General features: G+C 38.8%; 1 protein-coding gene across 2 annotated transcripts in view; it reads right to left on the bottom strand.

Moving 5' to 3' along the window:
- The window catches only part of mars1.L (methionyl-tRNA synthetase 1 L homeolog), a 29,874-nt gene extending 12,689 nt beyond the window's left edge, over positions 1 to 17,185 (bottom strand). Inside the window, exons 1-11 of one of the 2 annotated variants that reach the window (XM_041581019.1) lie at positions 16,900 to 17,185; positions 12,685 to 12,775; positions 11,953 to 12,031; positions 11,683 to 11,817; positions 9,909 to 9,984; positions 7,352 to 7,524; positions 6,602 to 6,708; positions 5,754 to 5,870; positions 2,505 to 2,708; positions 2,128 to 2,329; positions 1,429 to 1,503 (exon numbers count right to left, since the gene is read on the bottom strand). In XM_041581019.1, the coding sequence (XP_041436953.1) occupies positions 1,429 to 1,503; positions 2,128 to 2,329; positions 2,505 to 2,708; positions 5,754 to 5,870; positions 6,602 to 6,708; positions 7,352 to 7,524; positions 9,909 to 9,984; positions 11,683 to 11,817; positions 11,953 to 12,031; positions 12,685 to 12,775; positions 16,900 to 17,008 (1,368 nt within the window). In that variant the 5' untranslated portion in view covers positions 17,009 to 17,185. 2 annotated transcript variants of the gene reach the window in all.
- Between the last annotated feature and the right edge of the window lie 8,745 nt (positions 17,186 to 25,930).

The following is a 25,930-nucleotide window of genomic DNA, read 5'->3' as shown; positions in this document are numbered from 1 at the left end:
AGTCACCTAAGCAACCAGATGTGGTTTCAATGAGATAGTGGAAGTTGAATACGAGAGGGTCTGAACAGAAATAAAAGATAAAAATAATAAAAGAAACATATAATAAAACTGTATCCTCACAGAGTAATAGTTTTTTTGGCTGCTGGAAACAGTAAGTGAGCTGGAAGCCCATGTATCAATAAGTGACTAATACTGGCACTATTACTGACTTGGAGTGCCTAACTGTCATATAGTGTGACTGAATTGCTTGCTAATGATATCTTACGATGTGCACTGCTAACATATTTAGTTTCTTAAAACTGTACTCAAAAATATGACATGTCCACTTGGGAGTTTCCTTAAATGAGAAGGATCTAGGGGTCTTTGTAGATAACACGTTGTCTAATTCTGGGAAGTGTCATTCTGTGGCTACTAAAGCAAATAAAGTTCTGCCTTGCATAAAAAAGGGCATTAACTCAAGAGATGAAAATATAATTATGCCTCTTTATAGGTCCCTGGTAAGGCCTCATCTGGAGTATGCAGTGCAGTTTTGGACTCCAGTCCTTAAGAGGGATATAAATGAGCTGGAGAGACTGAGTGCAACTAAACTGGTTAGAGGGATGGAAGACTTAAATTATGAGGGTAGAATGTCAAGGTTGGGGTTGTTTTCTCTGGAAAAAAGGCGCTTGCGAGGGGACATGATTACACTTTACAAGTACATTAGAGGACATTATAGACAAATAGCAGGGGGCCTTTTTACCCATAAAGTGGATCACCGTACCAGAGGCCAACCCTTTAGACTAGAAGAAAAGAACTTTCATTTGAAGCAACGTAGGGGGTTCTTCACAGTCAGGACAGTGAGGTTGTGGAATGCACTGCCGGGTGATGTTGTGATGGCTGATTCAGTTAATGCCTTTAAGAATGGCTTGGATGATTTTTTGGACAGACATAATATCAAAGGCTATTGTGATACTAAGCTCTATAGTTAGTATAGGTATGGGTATATATAATTTAATTAAAAGTAGGGAGGGGTGTGTGTATGGATGCAGGGTTTTCATTTGGAGGGGTTGAACTTGATGGACTTTGTCTTTTTTCAACCCAATTTAACTTTGTAACTATGTAACTATGTAACTATGTAACTATGTAACTATGTAACATACACTTTTGATCCTAGGCCAATACCCCTTTAGAAAATAGGTTCAGAAGCAATAGAAGTGGAACATTGTAGCAGGTTATTATGTTTTCCCCAACTGAATTTATACCAGAAATGTAAAGCTTGTGGCTTATGTGTCCTCTTATAATATTATAAAGATATAATAGCTCTAAAAACAAACACATTAAAGAGATACATTCAATGAGCTACTACAGCAGAAACAGATCTACAGGATTTTGTGGCTTACAATATCTTACCCATAACGCTGTACCTATATAGAAAATGAATTTACGCACCTTTGGCAGGTCCAAGAAGAGATGTTTGGATGATTTAATGACAGGGGACTGCTTACAAACTTTGCATTGTGGTTTCTGTAATTGGAAGCACAGAAGTTTACATTTAACATGTAGGCCTAGTCGGGACACTGCTTTAAAAAGAAAATAAAGAAACCTGGAGTGGCAGACAGACATCCTGTTGTGTGAGGTGCAACTGCCATACCACAGGAGTGCACAGTAAGAATTTTAACCAAGAACAAAAATGGAGTGAAGCCAGGTCTACTCATATGACGAGTAATGGCAATGAAATATGAGGCAGGACCAAGCAATGGGGCAGATTTATTCGATATGCTTAATAATGCTTAGACATATCAAAGCTTTTGTAATTCATGAAAATGTGTACATCACATTTCTACAGAAAACCTACATAAGTAAAGGTACAGCAGCTTAAGAGAGTTTAGTAAAACCTGCACACAAATGAGACATTCACAAACCTTAATGGCCGTTCTTACACAACTGCAAACTTTTTTGTGCTGGTTTTAGCACCTGAAAAAAAATCAGCAGCTACTGCATTCAGCAGGTGATTCACCGAGACAGAAGGAAGCATTGGAAAAAAGGTACCTGTACTTACTGCAGAAAAACATCAACGGTACATTTAGCCTTGTCAAGTACTGGAAATTGAATATAAAGATAGCAATCTGGCTTTTATATCAAGAATACCTTTAACTCTACAGCATTTATGAGCTTTCCACATTTGTCACATTGGTCCCCTCTCGCCTCTTCGTAGTTGCAGAAAGGACATATTCCTTCTACAAAGCGATCAGCCAAGAACCTCTTGCATGTCTCACAGCGAAGCTGTTCCACAGTGTCTGTCAGAAGAAAGTCCCTCTCGAGAAGTCGATGAAATATGTCCTGGGCAATACTTAAGAAAAGAACGAATGGTTTATTATGGTTATTACTATAATATATAGTCATTTGTGGTAATCCAGTAGTTCTTAACTACATGTCCCAAAATCCCAAGGCTTAAAGTGCTAGCTATCTCATAATATAATGTGTTATCAGATATGAAAAAAGACAAAAAGAAATTGATCACACACGTGGTTTGCTGTTGGGTTGTTGTCCGTCCAAAATAGTCAAAAGAGATGTTAAACCATTGATATATTGCAGTGTGGACAGCATTGTACTTGTCACAGATCTGTTGTGGTGTCAAACCTTCCTCCATAGCCTTGGTCTCTGTGGCTGTGCCATATTCATCTGTCCCACATATGTACAGTGTGTTCCAGTTCCGCAGCCTGCAGTACCTGGAAAATCAAAACATGAATTAAAGTGTCTGACAAGTACTGTTGAGAAAGGGGGCCTCTCATGTTTGCCTGAAAATATAATTAAAACAATCATTATTTTAGCTAGAAAAGTTTGACCCGTTTCCTACTGTTATGTGGGGTGCAGGAGTATTTGTATTACTTGGAAGGAAGGGTTGGCTGGATGGCACGACAAGGTGACTTTCTTAGGTGCCTCAGACAAAGGATTGTGTAGCATAATATTACCTCTGATGAGGACTATATAAACATTGAGATGAAGATGAAGGAGATGAAGCTTATTATAAACTCTAATTTTTGAAATGGTCACTCTTTTTGCAGTACCTGTATTAAGAGGCCTTCTGAGAGCGCCCATATATTTCTATTTTTGTTTTGTTTACCATAAGTGCATCCACTCTACATGGCTGAAAGCTGCCATGGAAACCCTTTCGATGGCACTTAAGTCCCATGAGTGTCTCCATTTATAAAACAATGTCTGTAATTACCGGCCTTGCACCTGCTGCGATTGTTATACTCCTACAGGTGTTATCTTGCACATTATGAGCATTGCTGTGCTGAAAATGTGTAGGGATTTATTGGTACAGAAAAGTGTGAGCCTTCCAACTGAATGGACATCTGTATTAAGCAGAACTAAAGTAGCATATTATAACCTGTGCACACGCTATAGGAGCATAATCAGAATGTGCTTTTTATGCTTATATGCCCTAGAATTGCCATAACTATTGCCATTAGCCTGTTTAAAGCAGATTTTTGGGGGCGACTTCTCCATTGCCTTGGGAAAAGTCCAATCATCTCACAAGACCAAAACTGATCTGATTAATACCAAACATGCTTAAGAATGTAATAGCATACAATTGATAACCCTTACAGAACATGCTATATAATTTTTTAAGTATAAATGCAATATCATACATTTAGGAATACGTACCACCCGATGTGCAAAGAAAGGGAATTCTCATATTGGCTGACTTAATACCACAAGCAGATTTGCTTTCATTTCATTTTCCATCAGAAATAACGGAATTAAATCAGCTAATGATTTAAACTTCCAACCTGCACCAGTAAAAACATCCAGCATATTATTATGCTGCTGCCGGGCAATATTGGCTATGACCGACCAATAAATTTGGACTCCTAAAGAGTGTAATCTCCTGTTACCTATATGTCGGCTAGGCTATAGCTAATAAGTGCTCTTTGTGAACAGTGCGGTGTCTTTTCGGTTACTATGAAAATCATGATAGTTGTACACAAAGCCAGGTCGCCTGTTCATTTCCACTCAGCCATCTTCCCTCTTTTTATAGTGATGATCTATTTATGACTGAGCCTGTTGTTATGGTTCTGTACGGTCTCTTTTTCCACCCCCCCTTTTTTTCCTGCTTTTTGGCCATTTTTCTTTTAATGCACTCATGTCCTCTAACATTTTGTTTGGGCACTCGCACACTTGCACACTCTACACTTGATTTTACTTTTGTAAAACTCTATGTGATACCTGCAATGATTCTCTGTTTGATGATGTTTATATCTTGTATATACTGCACTTGATCACATCACAGGGAGTGGGTTGGACACTAATTTACATAACCAAATGCCTATTTTAGGTTGGAGAATACTGGTGTGTTTGGGATGTCTTGAGAAAGGTCCGCTGACCAAACTTTAAAATTTTTTATTTTTTCTTTCACTCATTAAATAAAGTGACATAGTACCGCACTCAACGGGAATACATGTGAAAAAAAATCAAGATTTATTGAAAAACATCCAAACTTTTGAACACCAACTGTGCTCTTTCTCAAGGATGGTTTGATGGTTTTCAAAATATCGATTTTCTTCACAAGTATTCTCGCTGAGTGCGGTACTATGTCACTTTAGGTTTACAAAACCTAAAACCTGCACCAGTAAAAACACCCAGGGGCAAACTCACTAAGATTCGTAGTTGCGCCAGGCGTAACTTCGCCGCACTTTGCCACACTTCGACAGGCGTAGTTTCGCCAGCGCTTCGCAAATTCACTAAAATCCGAAGTTGCGCTCAGGGGTAGCGTAAGGTTGCGAAGTTGTGCTAGCGTTGATTCGCTAAGTAAAGCGAAGTTACGCTAGCGAAGGCTAATTTGCATACGGCGCCAAATTCAAATTTCAATGGAGGAATACGTATCAGCACTACAAATGGCTAGAAAAGCTTCAAAACATCAAATAAAAATTTTATTTTGCCCTACACATGTGCCCACTGTCTAGGTAAGTTGCCATGAGTCAGGAAATGTAGGGGGGAAGGAGGGGAGCCCCAAAAAATTTTTCGATCTTTTTCAGCCTATCACCCATAATGTAGAAAACACGCCAGTGTTTTTTGGGACTTAGAAAAAATTTTGACTTTTTTTAAGCAATCCCTATCTACTCTATTGCGCTTCGCCTGGTCTGAGATGGCGAAGGAAGTCTAGCGTAAAAGGTAGCGTTCAGTACACTGCGCGCGTTAGAGAATTTGCGTAGTTACGTCGCTAGCGAAACTTCGCCAGGCGTAAGGATGCGAAGTAACATTAGCGAAACTATGCCAGCGTTCGTTAGTGAATTTGTGCAGTAACGAAAATGCCAAACGCTAGCGAAGTAACGCTAGCGTTCGGCGCTTAGTGAATTTGCCCCCCAGCATCTTATTATGCTGCTGCCGGGCATTGAGAAAAGGTAGTTTAAGAGTAGACAGGGCCTGCGTGATGGACTGTGGCTATGCCCTGTTCATGATGCCATCTTGTTCTACTATATGCACTAGGACATAATCATTGCCCCTTACCAGATGAGTTAAATCTGTGGGGCAGGATACGGTCACCCAGGAATGTCCCGCCAGCTTCACTTTCAGGCAGGGGCTCTAAACTAGTGATACAAGATAGACTTCAGAATCCTTTATACAAGTAAAGATGATAAAATGCTGACTTACGTGAGGCAAGTATTTATTTAGCATAGGTCGTGTCATAGGAAACAAAATTTGAAACCTAAATAGTTTTAGTCAAAAAGAAAAAGAAAATCTATGGTATGGCTAATTGTTCAACTTACCTAGCAAAAACATCAGCACTGAGCACAGAACCAATGATATTTCCAAGGTGTGGAACATTATTCACATAGGGCAAAGCACTGGTGATGAGAATATTTTTTTCTCCTTCCACAGGCAGGCTGTAAAATGACATGGATGAAAAAACTAGGCTTTATCTTCTGCTTTGGATTATAAAGAAATATTTTGTTCCATAAACAGTCATTTATTTTATAGTCATTTATTTTATAAATAGCAATAATGACAAGTGATTAAATGAAACGGAATTCTAAAAAATACTTTATCTGCCCTTGGGCCACCCACAGCCTGTGCAACTATAAATGCATACAGCTTCTGTCTCCCCACTGCGTAACTCAGGCAGCTCAGGTTGACTGTGTGGCCATAAGCATAAAGAGCAGCACTAAGTATAAAGCACTTACATACATCTGTGGGCATTGTCTGATATTAGCTGAGAGCATGGTCTATGCAGACATTCTAAGCTCCTCAAATCTATGGGAAACAGGTTTCAAGATCATTGCACCCTTTGTACCAATACCCTTTTTGTATCAATTCCACACCCACCCACTGCTAGTTTGGGACATGTATTTCCATAAAAAAAAAAATATATATATATATATATCTATATCTCTATATATATCTATATCTCTATATATCTCTATATCTATCTATATCTATATATATCTCTATATCTATCTATATATCTATCTATCTATCTATCTATCTATCTATCTATCTATCTATCTATATATATATATATATATATATATATATATATATATAGTGTCTCTGCTATACAGAGTGTTGAGTATGAGGGCATATCTACAGTATACACAGGTGCATAGCACTTCCTTACATTGGGTGTGGTTGCAGCTTTGGCTTTGGAGCACCACTAAGACCTTTAGCCCAAGCTTCAGCAGCAGCTTGAATATCCTCCTCAGACAGAGACTCAATGTCCTCTCCCTGTTAAGGTGGGAAATAGTTAAGTCGAAATGGTCAATAAACAACGGCTTAGAAATCCACACTACACATGTTTCATTCTACAAAGAAACTCCCTTTTCAGCACATAACTTTGTCAGGCACTTATTGTAAACAAAAATACAGAGCTAACGTTAATGATGCAGATAATTTTGAACTACAACTCCCACAAGCAGAATGAGAGTCTACGTATCTACTATTAAAAAAAAAAATATATATATATATATATATATATATATATATATATATATATATATATATATATATATATATATATATATATATATATATATATATATATATATATATATATATAAATAAAAAACAAGGGAAAGTTGTGCTCACCACTAATTTTTAAAACCATTAGGCGGGGGTGCAATGAGCCTGTGACCACAAAATACATATAGACAAATACAAGAGTCTTCTGCACTCAACCCATTATCAATATATTTAAGACAGAGACATTTTGTGCATACTTCTGTGTCATCAATATATATTCTTATAAATATATTTTTAGCAACAGTGAAAAACAATGCCTCTGCTCTTACACCAGGAGATAATCAAAGGGTTGCCTCTTGGTTAATACTATTAGGCCATTGCAGAAGGTGCACTATTGTATATATATTACCTCTTGCTCATTGTAGATGGGTTTGCCAGATGGGGTTATGGCTGCAGGTTGCTTCTGGAGGTAAGGCTTGAAGACTGAGCTATCCTCATCTTTAAACAGTGATGATGCAGCTTTTTGGCACTGTTCTAGCTGACTTAAATTTTGAAACCAACGTTTAAGTGACGTCATCTCTTCTACAAAAAAAAAAAAGAAAAGAAACAGATTTAGGTAAATATCAATAAGTAGCTTTAAAAGGCAACTATTATCAAGAAATGCAGACTGGTTCATAAATGGGCTCCAAACTTGCATTTGCACATAAAAATGCAGCTACAGAATCATTGCTGGTAGTGGCTCCAGGCAAAGGTCTGTCTGGCCATGTCACCATTGAAAACACACTGTATCAGCCAGATCAAGTAAGCAATTTGGGGAGATAGGTACCCTATGTATTACCAAAGAATTTGATGTAGTAGATTTAAAAAGGTACCCTATGTATTACCAAAGAATTCGATGTAGTAGATTTAAAAAGCATACTTTTTATAAAATAATAAATACTTTCTCTCTTTTTAAAGTATGTTAGTTGTGAAAGCTGTAATGCATAGGAGGCTTTTGTTTAACAGCCATGTATATGTTATGGCATATGGCTAATCAAAGCTTTTCTTATCGATAATATCCCAAAGTACCAGGTTAAACCAGGTGTTAAAGAAGGAGAGCTACTGAGGCAGATTATTGGCAATAGATTAGCCACAGTAGTGAAAGATAGAACACTACATTTATTCTGTAGAGTGCTTTATCATACCATAGTAAACAGCTCTAGAAGCTTTATCTGGTTGTTTAGGATAGCAGCTGCCATATTAGCTTGGTGTGACTTCACTTCCTGCACGAGTCTCTCTTTGCTCACTCAAAACTCTGGGCTCAGAGGGAGGGGGAGAGGAGCAAACTGAGCATGCTCATACCGTGCCCTGGAGGTTTAAGATGAAAGAAGGAAGTCTGATTCAGAAGCCCATGTGTACACAATAGAAGGAAATACATTTTGACAGGACTTACAGCAGCATTACTTGAAAGGTTTACTTGTGTATTTATACAGATCTTTCTGATAAAGATTACTTAGTTTTAACCTTTCCTTTTCCTTTAAGGCTAGTTATCGAGTCTTAAAAGGGTTGTTGGCCTTTAGAATATAATTTGTATATAGCTTAATCTCCACTGTACTGGCTAATTGCCAAAAAAAAAAAAATATATATATTATATATATATATATATATATATATATACACAAATTATTCAAGGCATATTAAGCTTGCTAGTTTACAATGAACCACAACAAGCCACTCTCCTTAGGACACCGATACAGTCTTCTACTTCCTTACTCAAGGCTGATGATGTATTACATTGTTTTGGTAATGCTGGCTTCAAGCACTACTGCTTTTGTGACAATCATAGCTCAATCACACTATTCATTGGCTAGTAGTCTTAACTAATGCTGCAGTAAGGCTATGGACACACAGATTGTGGTCAGCCTGCATATTTTTGCAGGTTGAGAGAGTAGATCTGCTCAGTGACCCTGCTCCATTGATTTGAATCCAATCAACCTGTGCGTGGTCACACACATCGAAGTTGAAGTGGCGCTTAGTAGTGATGTTGCTAAAACCCGCGCCCGCCCGCACCCGCTTCCGGGGTCCTTTTATAGACCCGTCCAGCCAATGACGTCACAATGATGTCACAAAAGGGGCGGGCGAGCAGACGCGACACTATAAAACTGGTACCCGGAAGTCGGATGCCGGCATTTGAAGGTGGTGGGAGGGGAGAGCAGGAGAAGAGCTCAACCCGCACCCGCCCACCAGGAGCACTGCGAGGTCGACCCGAACCCACCCCACGGGTCCCATGGGTATCGGGTCGGCCCGCACATCACTAGCGGTTAGCCCAAATATGCAAAGGAGGCACCTCGTGGCTGACCTCGTTTCAGCTCCGCTGTGTGTGACAGTACACAGCCTAATTGGATTCAAATGAATGGAGCAGGGGCAGAAAGCAGATCTGCTTCTCTCAACCTCCAAAAATACGCAGGCTGACAACACCTGGAGCCTTTAGCCTGTTGGGTAAAACTATTGTGGAACATTTTTTGGTTGTATTGTTCAGCTGCAAATTTTAACAGATTGTGAATTGTGAGGGATACAGAGGGCAAAATATCAAAAGCAAAACCTGAAATTTAAAACAAGCCTAATTACTTCACTGCAAAGAAGAACTGAGTGGTTGCCTAGGTAAAAAAAAAAAAAAAATACTGTTTTATGGGAAGGTAAACAATAAGAAAAGGTTTTACAATTAGGAAACTGCTGGAGGGTTTCAAGTAAAATGTTTAATGCAATTAAACTCATAAACACATAAACAAACAAAATGATTTAAAACAATAGGAATTGCGTTGTCTATTTCCCAGTGTTCCCTAGAACATTCTAGATTGGGAAAGACTGGGAACTGCACATTTAACAGTACTCCCTAGCTGGACATAAAGCATGGCATAGCAAAAAGTAGTGAAGTTTTGGAATACATGTTACTATAAAATTATTATTATTATTCATGCAAATATTACCTGGCAGGCTAGATGCATCCACAATTAGAGGATATATAGAGCCCCACACAACAATATCCACAACAGTGAGTACATCCTAAAGGAAGAAAAGTTTAAAATAAAATAAACCGAAGAAACAAAAATCTACACAGGAATAAGACCAAAGAACAGTAAATACCTACAGGTGGGTTATAATGTAAGTGAATCCTTTCTCCTCCCCATATCAGAGGGAAAACCATACAGTAAGAAAGCAATTCTTATCAACATCCTTTTATGTCTATTGTTGCCAACCAAAATTGTAAGCTCTAGCTCTAATCATCCTGTTTTCTTAATGCACTATAATGGCCATACACGGGCAGATAAAGCTGCCGATATCGGTCGTTTGTATGGTGGCTTCCGACGGGTCTTCCCGATCGATATCTGGCCACGATATCGATCGGGAAGGTTGGATTTTTACCTGACCGACCCGTCGGAGCCGCTTGGTGCATCGTAATTCGATCGTTCGGCCATACGGCCGACCGTTCGAATTACCCCCGATATAGCCATGCAGTTTAGTGGCATATCGGGGAAAGATCCGCTCGTTTGTCGATGTCGCCAAACGAGCGGATCTTGGAGTCTATGGCCACCTTAGCCTGTTTGTTATGTTATCTTAGGGCAGGGATCCCCAACCTTTTGAACACGTGAGCAACATTCTGAAAAAAGGAGTTGGGGAGCAATACAAGCATAAGAAAATATCCTGGGGGTGCCAAATAAGTGCTGTGATTGGCCATTTGGTAGCCCTTATGTGGATTGTCAGCCTACATTGAGGCTCTGTTTAGCAGTGCATCTGGTTTTTATACAACCAAAACTTGCCTCCAAACCTGGAATTCAAAAATAACCACCTGATTTAAGGACACTGAGAGCAACATCCAAGGGGTTGGAGAGCAACATGTTGCTCACGAGCCACTGGTTGGGGATCACTGTCTTAGGGGGTATATTAAGATGATTGATGATGGTTGGGGAAAGCAACTATCTTAAAGTGGGACCCTTACAAAACTAAAGGCTTGTAGGTTTCTCTGTGAAGAAGTCATGCTTTCTGTAGTCAAACTTTCTGGCAGTCTAGCCTTAGGCCTGACTCCTGAGGTGTAGTGGTGTCGAACCTTAGACCAAACCCTCTATCCATTCCATCATAATCCTTTTAAGCATTAGCTGTGCAAAACCTGTATCCCATTACTTGGTAAGGAATGACAGAGGATCCCAAGATTCTTATGGCTTATGATTGCCCTATGCAATTAAGGTGTTACTCCATGAACCTTATATGCCATTGGTTTGTTACTAAATAGGTTCTTAATAAAAAACAACATTTTATCACATATGAACTTCTGGGTTACGTTTAAATGATCATTATAGTGCTTGTGTCCTTTTAAATTGTAAAATCACTGCAGCTCTGAGTACATCTTTCTAGAGGACACAGAAGGGTCAGAGGTTTAAATTTCAGGCTAGACATTAGAATCTGGATCAGAGCTGTCCAACTGAATTGAAGTTTTTATAAACTGTCTGCTTGCACTAGGCAGCAGTAATTTACAGCCTGTGCAGCTGTACTGATCTGCATATTTTCCCAAAGGAACCTACATTGGCAAAAACAGTGATTCTATAGTCTATAATTTTAGTGTGCTTGTTATACTTTAAACCCCAAACAATATAAAAAAAAGCTGTATTAAAAAAAATGCTGTGAACCAGTATTAATATCACAGGGGATGACAAGCTTGCGACATATTAGAATCATAATAAAATTATTTTATTAGTTAGTACTCACTTTGACAAGGTATGGACTGGACTTTCCTGCAAGGCTTTGATCCAAATGCCTAAGTGATGCGCTGACAGTTACTAGGACATCTTCCTTTTTCTTCCCCTGAACTACATGTGCATATAATGCAGCAGACAGTGCTGGCTAAAGTAAAAAAAAAAAAAATAGTAACATGCTTATTAAGTACCATTTAATGGAATGTAGTAATTATGACTTAATTCTGTGGAAATAATATTAGACATAGATGCAAATCAGATACGATGTTCTTGGTCATCCTACCTGAAGCTCGACTGCTTCCCATTCCAACCACTGATTGCTTTGATCGCACATATCATGACCACAAGACAAGTAGAAGTACCTAAAGGGTGAGGAGAAAAAAATCTGAGTACTTTCACTCCCTTTATAATATTATATTAACCCAACACAAAACAAAATCTCTGCCTGAAATATTTTTATTTATCGACAGTTAACTGCTTTGAAAGAGATGGAAAAGTAGGCTTAATGGGAAACACTACAGCCCTAGCATTATCATGTTCTTTACAGAGGGGTACTTTAGTTAAGATGGCCACTCTACATACACAACGACAGCTTTATAAAAGAGCTGCCGTTAAGATACAAATATAATGAATTACACACACACAGGATATGTTATCCGGAAACCAGTTACCCAGAAAGCTCCAAATTAAGGAAAGGATGTCTCCCATAGACTCAATTTTATCCAAATACTCCAAATTTTTCAAAATAATTTCCTTTTTCTTTGTAAATATAAAACAGTACATTTTACTTGATCCCAACTAAGATATTATTAATCCTCATTGGAAGCAAAACTAGACGCAAAAAGGAAATCTTATTCTTTGTGTAAATTATACAAAGCCTGAGTGTGCCAGGTTTTGCCTTTTGCTTTATAGAGGATAGCTAGATGATAGATAGATAGATAGATAGATAGATAGATAGATAGATAGATAGATAGATAGATAGATAGATAGATAGAATATATACACCCTCCCTTACCTGCAGATTGCATTAGATAAGAAGAGAAAATTTCCATTTTCCAAGTCGAGCGCTGGTAGTCTTGGTTGTGACATGAAAGGAACAATCTTTTCTGAGGAGACAGAGGTAAAAATGTGAATCCAAAACATTTTGATAACACGCACCAAGTCTTTACTTCAAAGCAAATTACTGAATTTAAAGGTCAGATACATATATTAAAGCTGGCACTACACTACCTGCCAACACAGTCACTGTTGAGGGTGTTGGTGGTTTATTGGACTATATTTGGGGACAAATTAAAGGCAGCCCCAACCCATGTCAGGTAAAAGCTTTGCCAGATGTCGATTAACCTTACTTAAGCTTTAAGATACAAAACCATATGCAGTTTGCATTTATTATATATTTTATTAATAGAGATTAATTGGATAATGACAGTACTTTTTTTTGTAAATATTTCTCATCTTGTTACTTAAACGTACTTACTCTGCAAACGCAGCTTTATATAGCAAAGGCAACATATGTGGTTTGTTAAGTTCACACGTAAGCTACCCACCAGCAGCAACATTTTATGCATTTTAATAACTACAGTAAATCTATCAACAAACTGTATAGCTGTCCTGCCTCCACCAAAAATGATAGAGCACGTATGGGATTCTTTGATGATCTATAACAGCATTACAGAGATCCAAGAGACCACTACGCAGGTTGACCTGTCAGCTATTCAGAAAAGCAGCACTTATACATCCAACATCGGAATATGAAACCTCTTTATCTTTTAATTTATTACTGGGTTCATAAAATGGATTCATTAGCAGCTCTGTTGGAATAGCCTGACTTCATTAGTAAAGCTACTATAATATACAGCAGAAGTAGCATGCAGTTGAAAAAGGAGTCATGTTTCCTACTTTCTCAAGAGAAACAATAACTACATTTTCTCACACAAGGAGATATTAAAAAGAAAGAACAGAGTGCAATAACCTTGTTGGGTAATAAATGAACATGCAACAAAACCAAGCACCAACCTGGTTGCTTGGAGAGTCCATTATGCAGATTGGCAGATTATACCACACCCCTAACTGACAGTTGGTCATTTGCTACTTATAACAAAGTACCTTCTAAGTAGCTCTTATTTATCCCTAAACTAATAAGCGTAGTATGCCATGCACATAGTCCATAGATCTGGCCTAGGGTGGCACGTAAATCGGTACTTTCTGCCCCCTTGAGCCTGGAAGGTCCTTGCTCATAGCAAGGAATGTTCCTCTTAAAGGGGTTGTTCACCTTTAAGTTAACTTTTAGTATGATATAGAGAGTGATATTCTCAGCCAATTTGCAATTTGCTTGCAATGTTTTATTATTTTGAGTTATTTAGCTTTTTATTCAGCAGCTCTCCTGGTTGCTAGGGTCCAAATTACCCTAGCAACCATGCACTGATTTGAATAAGAGACTGGAATATGAATAGGAGAGGACCTGAATAGAAAGAGGTGTAATAAAAAGTAGAAATAACAATACATTTGTAGCCTTACAGAGCATTTGTTTTTTAGATGGGCTCAGTGACCTCCATTTGAAAGCGAAAGAGTCAGAAGATGAAGGCAAATAAATCAAAAACTATAAAAAAGAAAAAAATGAAGGCCAATTTAAAATCATCTTAGAATTAGCCATTCTACAACATACTAAAAGTTAACATAAAGGTGAACTACCCCTTCAAATAAGCCAGTAACAGTCACTCATTTTTCAATGGTATAGGCATAATCTTCCCACTTTCCCAGGAGTCATTTTGGTTATCCCAGCCAATCCAATGCTGCATAGGTATTGCACAATGCAAGGATCAGGTGCTTTGATACATCAGTGAGTAATCAAACACGGTGAGTTTGTCTGGGGATTATTTGTCCCAGGATATATGTCAGCTACCCTGCAGCCTTACCTCCATGCATGGCTAAAACATGTCAGCAATACTAACAGGAATACTAACCCTAACCCTAACCACAGGGGCTCACTTATCAACACTGGGCAGTAAACCGATAGCAACCAATCAGCGATTGTCTTTTTTCAGCCAGCCGCAAGTTGAACAATGAATCAAACAATTTGATTGGTTGCCATGGGTTACTGGCAGTGGGCAAATTTGCCCAGTCTTGTTCCTGACATGCAATAGCTATCAGCTTTCCAGTTTTTGGAACCCCTCTGAGAATATAGCTGTGGCAATCATGAGTCATGGAGCAGGAATCAGGAAATGTTAGAAAATATTTGGCAGAGACGTTTACATTATGGGACCTTAGTTCTCCTTAAGTTAGCAGAAACAGATCTGTATATACAGAAACTCATGTGGCCACTGGGAATTTTTTAAAAATCTCTAAAAAGTTAGAAGCAGTCCTAGTGACAATGGGAAATCCCATAAAACAGTTGCAAAAAACTTTCCAGTGTACGGTTATCCTTATTTCAAATGGTAGGTCATCTATATGTCTGTTTATAATTCTTTAGACTAAATAACATAAAACTTGTTCATGGGTGCAAGACTATGTTCAGCTATAAAACTGTTATCCATATGAGAGATCTTGTGTATGAACCATGAAACAACAGGTCTTACTAGCAAATATTGACAAATGTCACACAGCAATATCTTCAGTATCTGACTTTCTGAATAGATTGCCTACTGGCTAATACAACTGATCAATGGCACATGTAATCCACTTGATTAGTAGGAATGCACTGAATCCAGGATTTGGTTCAGTATTTGGCCTTTTTCAGCAGCATTCAGATTCAGCGGATCCTCGTGCTTAGCCAAAACTAATCGGAATCCTTAAAATCATGTGACTTTTTTGGAAGTAAAACATTTTTGAAGTTTGCTAGAAATACTATACATTATGTTTTGGGCTTCTGTACCAGCCTAAGGCAACCACAGCTCTTTAGTAGTGAAGATATGTGAATTCAAAGATGCCCCAGTAGCTCCCCATCTTCTTTTCTCCTAATTCACAGCACATGCTCTTGCCGCTGTCACTTACCGGACCACAATATACTGCATATATAGAATATAAAAGTCCCAAAACAAGGCTGATTAGTAATTAATTCAGATTCTCAATGCATGGTAGCTCAGAAATCAGAGCAATTAGCAACATAATTTAATAATTAGCCCTGTAGCGCCAACTTGTGTAACAGACAAACTTCATCTTCTGCTTGACAATTTGTGATGACCCCTAAGTTTAGCTTCTCAACAGCTGCTCAGAGTCCACTGAACATGTGCGTATCACTGACACTCCTAACAAAAACCAAGATGGTGACCCCCTGCACACAAATGTTAAGGCCCAAAGCATTATCACTAATCAGATTCTGGAACATTAGGCTGATGCAGCAAGTTCAGTATATAAAATATAGCAGTTATATTTTAGCAGGTTTTTAGGGCTTAGTAAACTTTTTTTTTTTTTACACAGATCACCAGAAATAATGACTTTTTCCAATGACTTTCTATTTTTTATGTGTTACCATTTTCCTAATATTGAAGTGTAAAGGGTCATGTTTCACCTTCTGAAGCAACTCCCGGGGGGGAGGGGGGTCACCGACCCTGTAAACTGTTCTAAATGAATACATTTAGTTGATACATTTCTTATCTTCTGCTGAGCAGAATCTCTGGGTTTCATTACAGGCAGCTGTTAGAATTGATACAATAGTTGCTAATACTCCAGAGATGCTGCTGAGAAATGTATCAACTAAATGTTGTGTTTAGAGTCTGCGACTGAATTACTGAGCTGCCAGACTCCAACACCAGAGGCAGAACATTCAACTTTCAATTTAGATTTTGGAAAAAAAATTAAAAACAAATAATGGAAAGTAATTGAAAAAAGTCTTTATTTGTGGGGAACAATCTAAAAACAACTGAATTGAAAAAAGTGTTTGGAAGGTGAAGTCTAAGGCAGTTTTTGCTAAACTGTGACTTAGGCACCACACTACAATTATTGTTGCAAAGTTAAATGCACAAGACACCTGGCACTCTGTACTCTGCTACTACTGGCTTTATACATCAGCCATGCATGATTAATATAGGGGACATTCTCTTGACAATCCAGTACTTATGGTAGAAGGAGCAGAGCAGGCAGTTAAGCCATGCAAGTCTATAGCAAATTGCAATACCCCTCAAGCAGCATGAAGCCTTCTAAGACATGTTAGTCCACCAGTGTAGCTTAGACAGGCTGCTTCCATTAACCTAGTTGTGTGCTTCATGTTCCCCACCTACAATCCACCTCTTACCTTCCTGCTGTAGCCTGTTGATCTGTACATGTTGCCCCCAGAGAGCGGCGGCAGCCAGTACCTTCACCCCGTGAGGGTTCCCCTCGGCCACAAACAACTTCATGGTCATTCAGCGAACAGATACTTCCCTACCGGCAACACTACAACAACTACAGCTGATGCAACGCACATGAAAACCGGCTACACGTGTATCGCAACGTGCATTGGGAATTAGAGTTCCGCACAACGTTCTAACATCGTTGAAGCCGAAGAACTAAACCTGTGCCGGACTACAACACCCAGTGTGCAGCGCGATGAGGACGTTCTTCCGTGTGCGCATGCTTACTGAGTAGCTTTGTAATTTCCTGTTGTGAAGTCTGTCAGGTCATTCTGTGGTGCTGACAATGACTAGTGCACTATAGACTTATTATATTGTGTCATAATTATGGTTATATAGCGCCCACATAACATTATATCGTGCTTAACAGACAATATACATCAGTCTACTCTCTACCCGTGGAACTTATACTAACCTCTTGTGCAATAAAAGACTATAAGGGGCATATATTTGTCATGTTGTGTAAAACAGAATTCCTCGGAAAAAACAACGTAAAAAGCTGCGTAAAATATTGCATGGTGTGTGTAATTTTAAGCCATGCTTTGCCGCTGTTATTTTACATTGCTTCCGGCAGAAGTCAAGTCACACAGAAAAAGCGTAAAAATGTTATGCCGCTTTTTACACGGTGAAGTGTATTTAGTGTTGCCACCTTTTCCGGAAAAAAATACCGGCCTTCCTATATTTTTATCTTTTTTCCCTATTAATAACATTGGGATCAACCATTATTTTTACCGGCCAGCTTGCAACCCTAAGGGGGTTATTTACTTAACTCTGAATGCAAAAATCAGGAAATTTGTGATTTTTTTATTATATAAAATCAGACTTTTAAAAAATCCTGAATTTTTCTGACTTTATTAAACCCCGAGGATGGAAAAGTCAGAATCAGAAAATCTGGCATCTCAGACCTGTCAAGGTTGCATATAAATCAATGGGAGAGAAGTCCAGGCTCAGACTGGCAATCTGTGGGTTCTGGCAAATGCCAGAGGGGCTGCTATAAGATGCCATAGAAAGTCAGTATTTAGTGGGCTGGTGGGGGCTGTTTGGGCCTCTATGTGGGCTGATTGGGCCTCTGTGTACCCAGGGGCAATCCTGACCCCTCAGCCGCCCGAGGCAGCAGCAGTTGCTGCCACCCCCCCCCTCCCCTGTGCGCTTACCTTTTTGCGCCTGAGGGGGTCCGAGGGGGGTCCACCAGGGCAGCAGAGAGCCAGTGCACTAGCGCAGAGAGCCTAGCTGCGCTCTCTGCGCTAGAAGAGCCGAATTTCTGGTTTGAAACCCGGAAATCCGGCTCTTAAAGTACGAGGAGCGACATTTTTGCCACCCCTAGTAGCTAGTGGGGCGCTGCCGCCTGAGGCGACAGTCTTAAGTCGCCTCATTCGAGGTCCGGACCTGGAGAAGTCCCAATGGCAATACCCTGAAGTTTTCGTAGTTTTCAGGCAAATTTCTGAGTTTTCGGAAAAAAAAATCCAAAAAAATCGTGAAAATCAGATGAAAAAATCGTGAAAATCGAATTTTTTCCCGTAATCAAAATTTTCGGGAAAGTGTTTTAATAAATAAGCCCAAAAAACCCCTGTGGATTTGGTCAGAGTTTTTTTCAGAAAATATTGAGATAAATTTGGACCCCCTAACTGTATAATCCCTTTTTTTACACAGCATAATAAATATGCCCCTAAATTTGTCAAAGTTGCAGTAACCCATAGCAACCAAAAAGATGTTTGCTTTTAAAGATGACCAGTAAATCTTAAAAGCTGATTGGTTACTATGGGTTACTGATCTTAGGCAAAATAGGTCATATTCACCAGATTGTATCATAAGCCCGTTATCTTGACTGTATTTTGGCATGGCATGCTGGAGAAAACCAGAGTACCCACAGGAAACCCACACAGACACAGGGAGAAGGTACACTCTTCTTGTAAATAGTGTCCTGGCTGAAATTACATTTAGTATTAGATCGCAAGAACTTCGCCACTATTCCTAAACTATACTGTGAAGTATAAAAAAATTCAAATAGGACTTCAGGGCACCGGACTTTGGGAGAAGGGATGGAGTTGGTAGCTATAATTGAAATTTCTGGGCGGTTATGGATGTTAGGGGGAAAGAGGACCATTTTTGTCTTAGAAAAATGAAGATAGCATTGGAACATTTAAGCAGAAATGACCTGACAGAATTAACTTTTTTTTCAAAGTCAGTGACTATTATGTAACTTTACTTACTGTATACTAAACACAATAATTATAATATTGGTATTCATCTCTGTTTTATTTACAGCAGGGTTTTCCCACAAAACTGTGCACTGTTACACACAGGGGCACATTTACTAAGGGTCGAATATCGAGGGTTAATTAACCCTCGATATTCGACCGTCGAAGAAAAAACCTTCGACTTCGAATATCGACTACGACTTCAACTTCGAATCGAACGATTCGAACTAAAAATCGTTCGACTATTCGACCATTCGATAGTCGAAGTACTGTCTCTTTAAAAAAAAAATTTTGACTGCTACATTAATAATAGGGGGTGACCTTAATGCTATATCAGACACAGAAATAGATAGAACCCCCCGTGCCTCCACCCTACCTCAATCATATTGTCGTAAAGTTACTAAAGGGGCGAAGACCATCTCAACTCTCTTAGCCCAATACAATCTATACGACGTATGGAGAGTTTTTCATCCGGGAGAGAGAGACTACTCCTATTATTCACCTCACCATAAGTCATATACGAGAATTGATTTATTTTTAGTCCAACCCCAAACGTTAAATCACATAATAGGCAGCTCCATTACAACAACTACTTGGACAGATCACTCAGCAGTCACATGTACTATACGGGAACAGCACCTTTTCTCTACTAAACCTCCCTGGAGATTAAATAACTCGCTATTGACTGACCCTATGGTGACAGACCAAATCTCTAAGGAAATAGACATGTTTTTTTCAAGTAATGATAACAAAGAAATAAGCGAAACTACTCTCTGGTGTGCCCATAAGGCAACGATCAGAGGACAGCTTATAAGTATAGCAGCACACAAAACTAAAGCAGCCCGAACTAAACAGCAACAACTACTAACCCGCATTAATGAACTAGACAGAGAGAACCGTATCACGCCATCACTAGAGGTACAAACCCAGTTATCTAAGCTTAAAGAAGAGGTGAACCTAATGATTCTTCAAAAATGCCAACATCAATTACTTAAACTTCAAAGCCACACTTATGCTATGGGCAATCGTGCAAACACAGCTTTAAAGCGGCAATTGATCAAGCAAACCTCTCATCATAAAATAGATAGAATTCAGACAGAAAATAGAGAAGTTAAAATAAATCCGAAAGAAATAGCCAATACATTTGCTCAATTTTATGCTAAATTGTATAATCTTAAAAAAGATCCAGTAATAACTCTTCCATCTCCAGATGACATTCAGCTCTTTTTAGATCAAGTTCAACTCCCAACTATTCGACCCGAAGCCATATCAGCTCTAACAGCTCCCATCTCACCAACAGAAATCCTAGCAATAATTAAATCGCTACCCCTATATAAAGCACCTGGTCCTGACGGATTCACCAACAAATATTATAAGAAATTTAGTTCCCTCCTTATCCCATATCTCACTAGAACCTTAAACCTTATCTTTACAGAAGGCACACCACCGAAAGAGATGCTACTATCTCACATCTCAACAATCCCAAAACAAGGGAAAGACAAGACACAATGCTCCAATTATCGCCCTATTTCACTTTTAAATGTTGATCTAAAAATATATGCTACTATTCTAGCAAAAAGGCTTCAGCCCCTAATGCCGAAGCTAATCAACAATGATCAATCAGGGTTTGTAAAAGGTCGACAAATATTCGACAACACAAGAAGACTGCTTACATTAACTCAACAACTATACAAAAATGGAACGCCCTCCTTATTATTAGCGCTCGACGCTGAAAAAGCGTTCGATCGTGTTAACTGGCTATTTGTGAGAAAAGTACTGCAAAAATATGCCATACCCCCTCCCTTTATAACCGCAATAATGGCTCTCTACTCATGCCCGACCGCCCAGGTCAATATTCAAGGCTTCCTATCTGATCCCTTTCCCTTGACAAACGGGACCAGGCAAGGCTGCCCCCTATCCCCCCTTATTTATATATTAAGCATGGAACCTCTTGCCCAGAAAATAAGACAAACTCAGAGTATACAGGGTCTTACAATAGGCCCAACTGTACACAAAATATTACTTTTTGCAGATGATGTTGCTTTGATTCTTACTAACCCATCCACAGCGTTACAGGAACTCTTTGAACTATTGACTAACTTTGGGGAATTGTCGCACTATAAGCTGAACACGTCTAAAACCCAAGCACTCCCTATTCATATACCCAGTCAGGAACTAACAAGACTCAAAGGACGATACACTCTGGACTGGCAGAACGTTTCAGTTAAATACCTTGGAATAAATGTTACAGCAAACCTGGATGACCTATATCGACAAAACTATGCCCCATTATTGAAAGATACACAAAATGAACTACAAACATGGAAAACTACCTTTGTGTCCTGGCTAGGAAGGATTAACGCAATTAAAATGTTGATCCTACCCAAACTTTTATACAAACTTCGAGTCCTCCCCATACCATTAAACAATGCCTTCTTCCAGCCACTTCAAGCCCTACTGATGTCCTTTATATGGGGTACAGTAAAACCGAGGATTGCTAGAGACATTATGTATACCAGTAAACTTAAGGCAGGTCTGGCATGCCCAAATCTACTACTTTATTATAAAGCTACATTACTAAGTCAGTTGGCGGACTGGCACTTACCGCCAAACACAAAAAAATGGGTAGATCTAGAACACTGGATCTACAATGCACAACATAACCAATCTATCCTATCACTAATATGGCTCCATCACAAGAAAACAAGGTCAAGTATTGAACTCCTACCACTGCCAATGAGAGCAACAATTCAAGCATGGCAGACTTCAAACTCAAACACAACCCTTGTTAAATTTCCAACAGCATTGGCTCCCCTCTCGACTCTTGAAGGAGCGATTCCAAATATGTCCTTGCATATATGGACCCTTGCAGGACTGGAAAAATTGGGTGACCTATTCTACCAAGATGGTCTCAAAAATTTCTCAACGATACAAGATACACACCGATTACCTGACAATCAACTATATACATATCTTCGAATCAGACACTTCCTCCAAACTAATAAGATGCTAACAACCAGCCCAGCTACAAAGTTCGAACAAATTTGTCTCACATCCCTCTTAAAACGAAAAGGAGCAACAGTGGCTTACAATGCATTACTATTAAAACATGTTAGAAACGACTTAACTGCCCTACAGTTATGGGAACAAGACCTTCGAAGAACCATTACACGAGACCAGTGGGAATATCTCTTCAAACAAACACCTAAATACTCACGGGCCTTAAACCACCAAGAAACGGCAATCAAATTGTTATATAGGTGGTATTTTACACCGGACAAAATAAAGAAAGCATACCCACAAACGTCGAATCAATGCTGGAGGTGTCAAAAGAACATTGGTACCCTATTTCACATTTGGTGGACATGCCCGACAGTACAGCTTTTCTGGAAAGAGACCAATATCCAACTTCAACAGCTTATAGATCCTTCTTTTTCTCTGCAACCTGACTTAGCATTACTGGGCATCTTCCCACATCAAGTACAGAGCAACCAAAAACAAAAGATCTTCTACATAATCCTAGCCAGTAGATCAATAATTGCCAGGAATTGGAAAAGAGCCACTTTACCCAGCAATGAGGACACCCAGGCAGAAGTGAAGCGAATTCAACTATATGAGCATACTTTTGCTTTCATAAAGGACAAGTGAGAAATGGTACTTTGCAAGATTTTCTTATGTAAATCAACAGACCTGACATTACATGCTTAGCATAAGGTTATTGTATAAATCCTATCAGTACGTGCTGTGGCTTTCACCACCTATTCCCCTCCCCCCCCTTTTCTTTTCCTTCACCCTCCCCTTCTAATACTACTTCTTCTCTCTAATCTTTCTTCTATGATATTGTAAAATTTTGCAAAAACTGTTAATAAAAAAAAAAAAATTTTGACTGCCTACTTCGCCACCTAAAACCTCCCGATGTTAGCCTATGGGGACCTTCCCCATAGGCTTTCTAAGTAATTTCTGATCAAAGGAACATTGTTAATTAACCTTCGATATTTGACCCATAGTAAATGTGCCCCTTCAAGTGGCGAAGTAGGTAGTCAAAGTTTTTTTTAAAGAGACAGTACTTTGACTATCGAATGGTTGAATAGTCAAATGATTTTTACTTCGGATTGTTTGAATTGTAGTCGAAGTCGTAGTCGAAGGTCGTAGTACCCCAAAAAAACTTCTAAATTCTACATTTTTTTTCTTTGAATCCTTCACTCGAGCTTAGTAAATGTGCCCCACAGTCTATGTAAACAAACATATTAAAGTTAATTCTAAAATCTGAACAGAATGCCAGTCTCAATACATAGGAAAACTCTGACAGAACCTCAGCCACCATTAGAGCAACTTAATCCACAAAAAAAACATTTTACTTCCTGGATAGACAGCTCACTTCAACAACTACTACTTTATCACAATACTCCAACACATGGACTGGTTTTTCAGACTGATGTTTACAAGCGCAAAGTCTTTTTAACTACAAAATATTTACCAAAACTCCAGTGTACATGTGATCGCTGAATGTTTACTTAGTGAAAATCCGCAATGTAATATCCGCTAACGACTGATTTTACATTGCAAGCAGTGCTAGACATTTGCAAAGACACCATTTTAAATATAGCATGCAACCTCTAATTGCATTCCCCCTTGAGTGTTATCCTGAGGGGAAAGTAGCGTTTCAGCCTATGGAAGCTGCTTTGTATAGAGCGAGTCTCTAGTGCAGGGATCCCCAACCTTTTGAACCCGTGAGCAACATTCAGAAGTAAAAGGAGTTGGAGAGCAACACATGCATGAAAAATGTTCTTGGGCTGCCAAATAAGTGCTGTGATTGGCCATTTGGTAGCCCCTATGTGGATTGTTAACCTACATTGAGACTCTGTTTGACAGTTCATTTTTTATGCAACCAAAACCTGGAATTCAAAAATAATCAGCTGCTTTGAGGCCACTGGGAGCAACATCCAAGGGGTTGGAGAGCAACATGTTGCTCATGAGCTACTGGTTGGGGGTCACTGCTCTAGTGTATATTTAAAGGTCTACCCCTTGAATAACTAAAATATCTGTTTGGATCACCACTTTATTTCATATGGGAGGACGAGGGAGAAAAAAAACATAGTAATTTACTAACCCACTTGGCTTTCAGTAACATTTCACTTCTATAGCACCTACATTGACAACAACTTCAATATTCCTCCAATTTCTCCAGATGCATGTAGGCCAAATGATTGGATGAGCATCATTTTGCCCACCATTTTTATCTATGTGTATTTTTTTATATCCATTTTTGACATATGTATGCTCCCCACAATTCAAGACTGTGTAAGGATTTAGAAACATAAATTGTATTCACTAAATTCTGTGGAATTTTCTCATACCAAATTTGAATACCCTGTCAGTGCACAGCATTTTTATTGTGACACTTTGTTCCTGAATGAATTTTTCTCATTCTTTTAATAAATGATGACAGCAATAGCACATTCCTGGTGACAGATTCCATCAATGTGCCACAAAAGTACTTTTCTGAAAAGCCTGGCTTGTCTCAATGACCAGAAATACAAATCTTGTTTTAAAATGATGTCAATAGTTAATTGTATGATGCTATTTAATCTCACGTCGTTATAATAGGTGGTAGAGGATTTCAAATGCAAATCAATTATTTTACTGAAGTTGTGTATTTCAGAAAGACTGGAAACACTTTTATGTTACATAAAACACACTTTAAACATAGTCAAAAAATACCCTCAGATTATAGGCCATATCAAAAATATTGCTAAATATAAGTCAAATATTTATCAATGGCACACTACCATGGTTCCATTGAAACAATGCCAGTGTGATTCTACCTGTTTATTATGTTACTGCAGTGGTGTGGTAAGTATTACTATTGCACCGTGACTGCAAGCATAGTTGACAGAGACAACCGCCATTGCATTACGTACAACACAGACCGTAACATGCTGTAGAGGTACAGCTTCATTGACAAGACAACATAATACTCGAGCTGGCTGTTGTCAAATTTTCTTATCATCTCTTTTTGAGAAACCAGGTATTGTATTGGCCAAGTTTACTCATACCACTCACAGTGGGATACCATGATTCTAACCACAGGTATTCCCTGTTCTATAAACAATTCAGAATACGATGTTTGTGAATAATGTCCCTTTACTAAGGTGTCATATAAAATACATAAGTTAAATGATTTTGGTAAATAATAAAATGTAATTATTTACAGGGCTGTCTTGCTTTTTGTCATTTTTTTCTACCATATCCATTTCTCCCCCATACATCCTTGCATATTATTGCGTTTTCTGAAAATTCTGGAACTTTGCCACGTGGTTTTCCTATTATGAAAGCACATGACAAAGTGCCAATAAGCTTTTGAAACCATTTCAGTTTGTAAAGTGGTGAGATAACGGTTTTATGTAATCTATTGCACCATCAGTTACCATCAGTTAAGGGAAACTTTCACCAAAATAATTATCTGCAATAAACTAGATATTATTCTTTTAAAATATTGTTTTATGATTTTTTTTTAGCATTCACCTTCGTGCCTTCAATGCTACCCTCAAAGCCGACCTTGGAACTTCTTCTGCTGGGCTGCAAGTCAAGAGTCAGTTCCTGCAGGACAGGGGTTGCATGTTATTGGTTGCATGTTAGGTTACTTCTCACCTATTGTACTCACTTTTCACCCACCCTTATATCAAACAGTTATTCAGCATGTGGTGCTGTCTCAAACCCACTTCTGCTCTTTCCC

This window comes from Xenopus laevis, chromosome 2L (assembly GCF_017654675.1).
Source record: "Xenopus laevis strain J_2021 chromosome 2L, Xenopus_laevis_v10.1, whole genome shotgun sequence".
Lineage (NCBI taxonomy): Eukaryota > Metazoa > Chordata > Amphibia > Anura > Pipidae > Xenopus > Xenopus laevis.
Note: the sequence above shows the minus strand (reverse complement) of the source record. Positions and strands in the feature narration are given on the sequence as shown.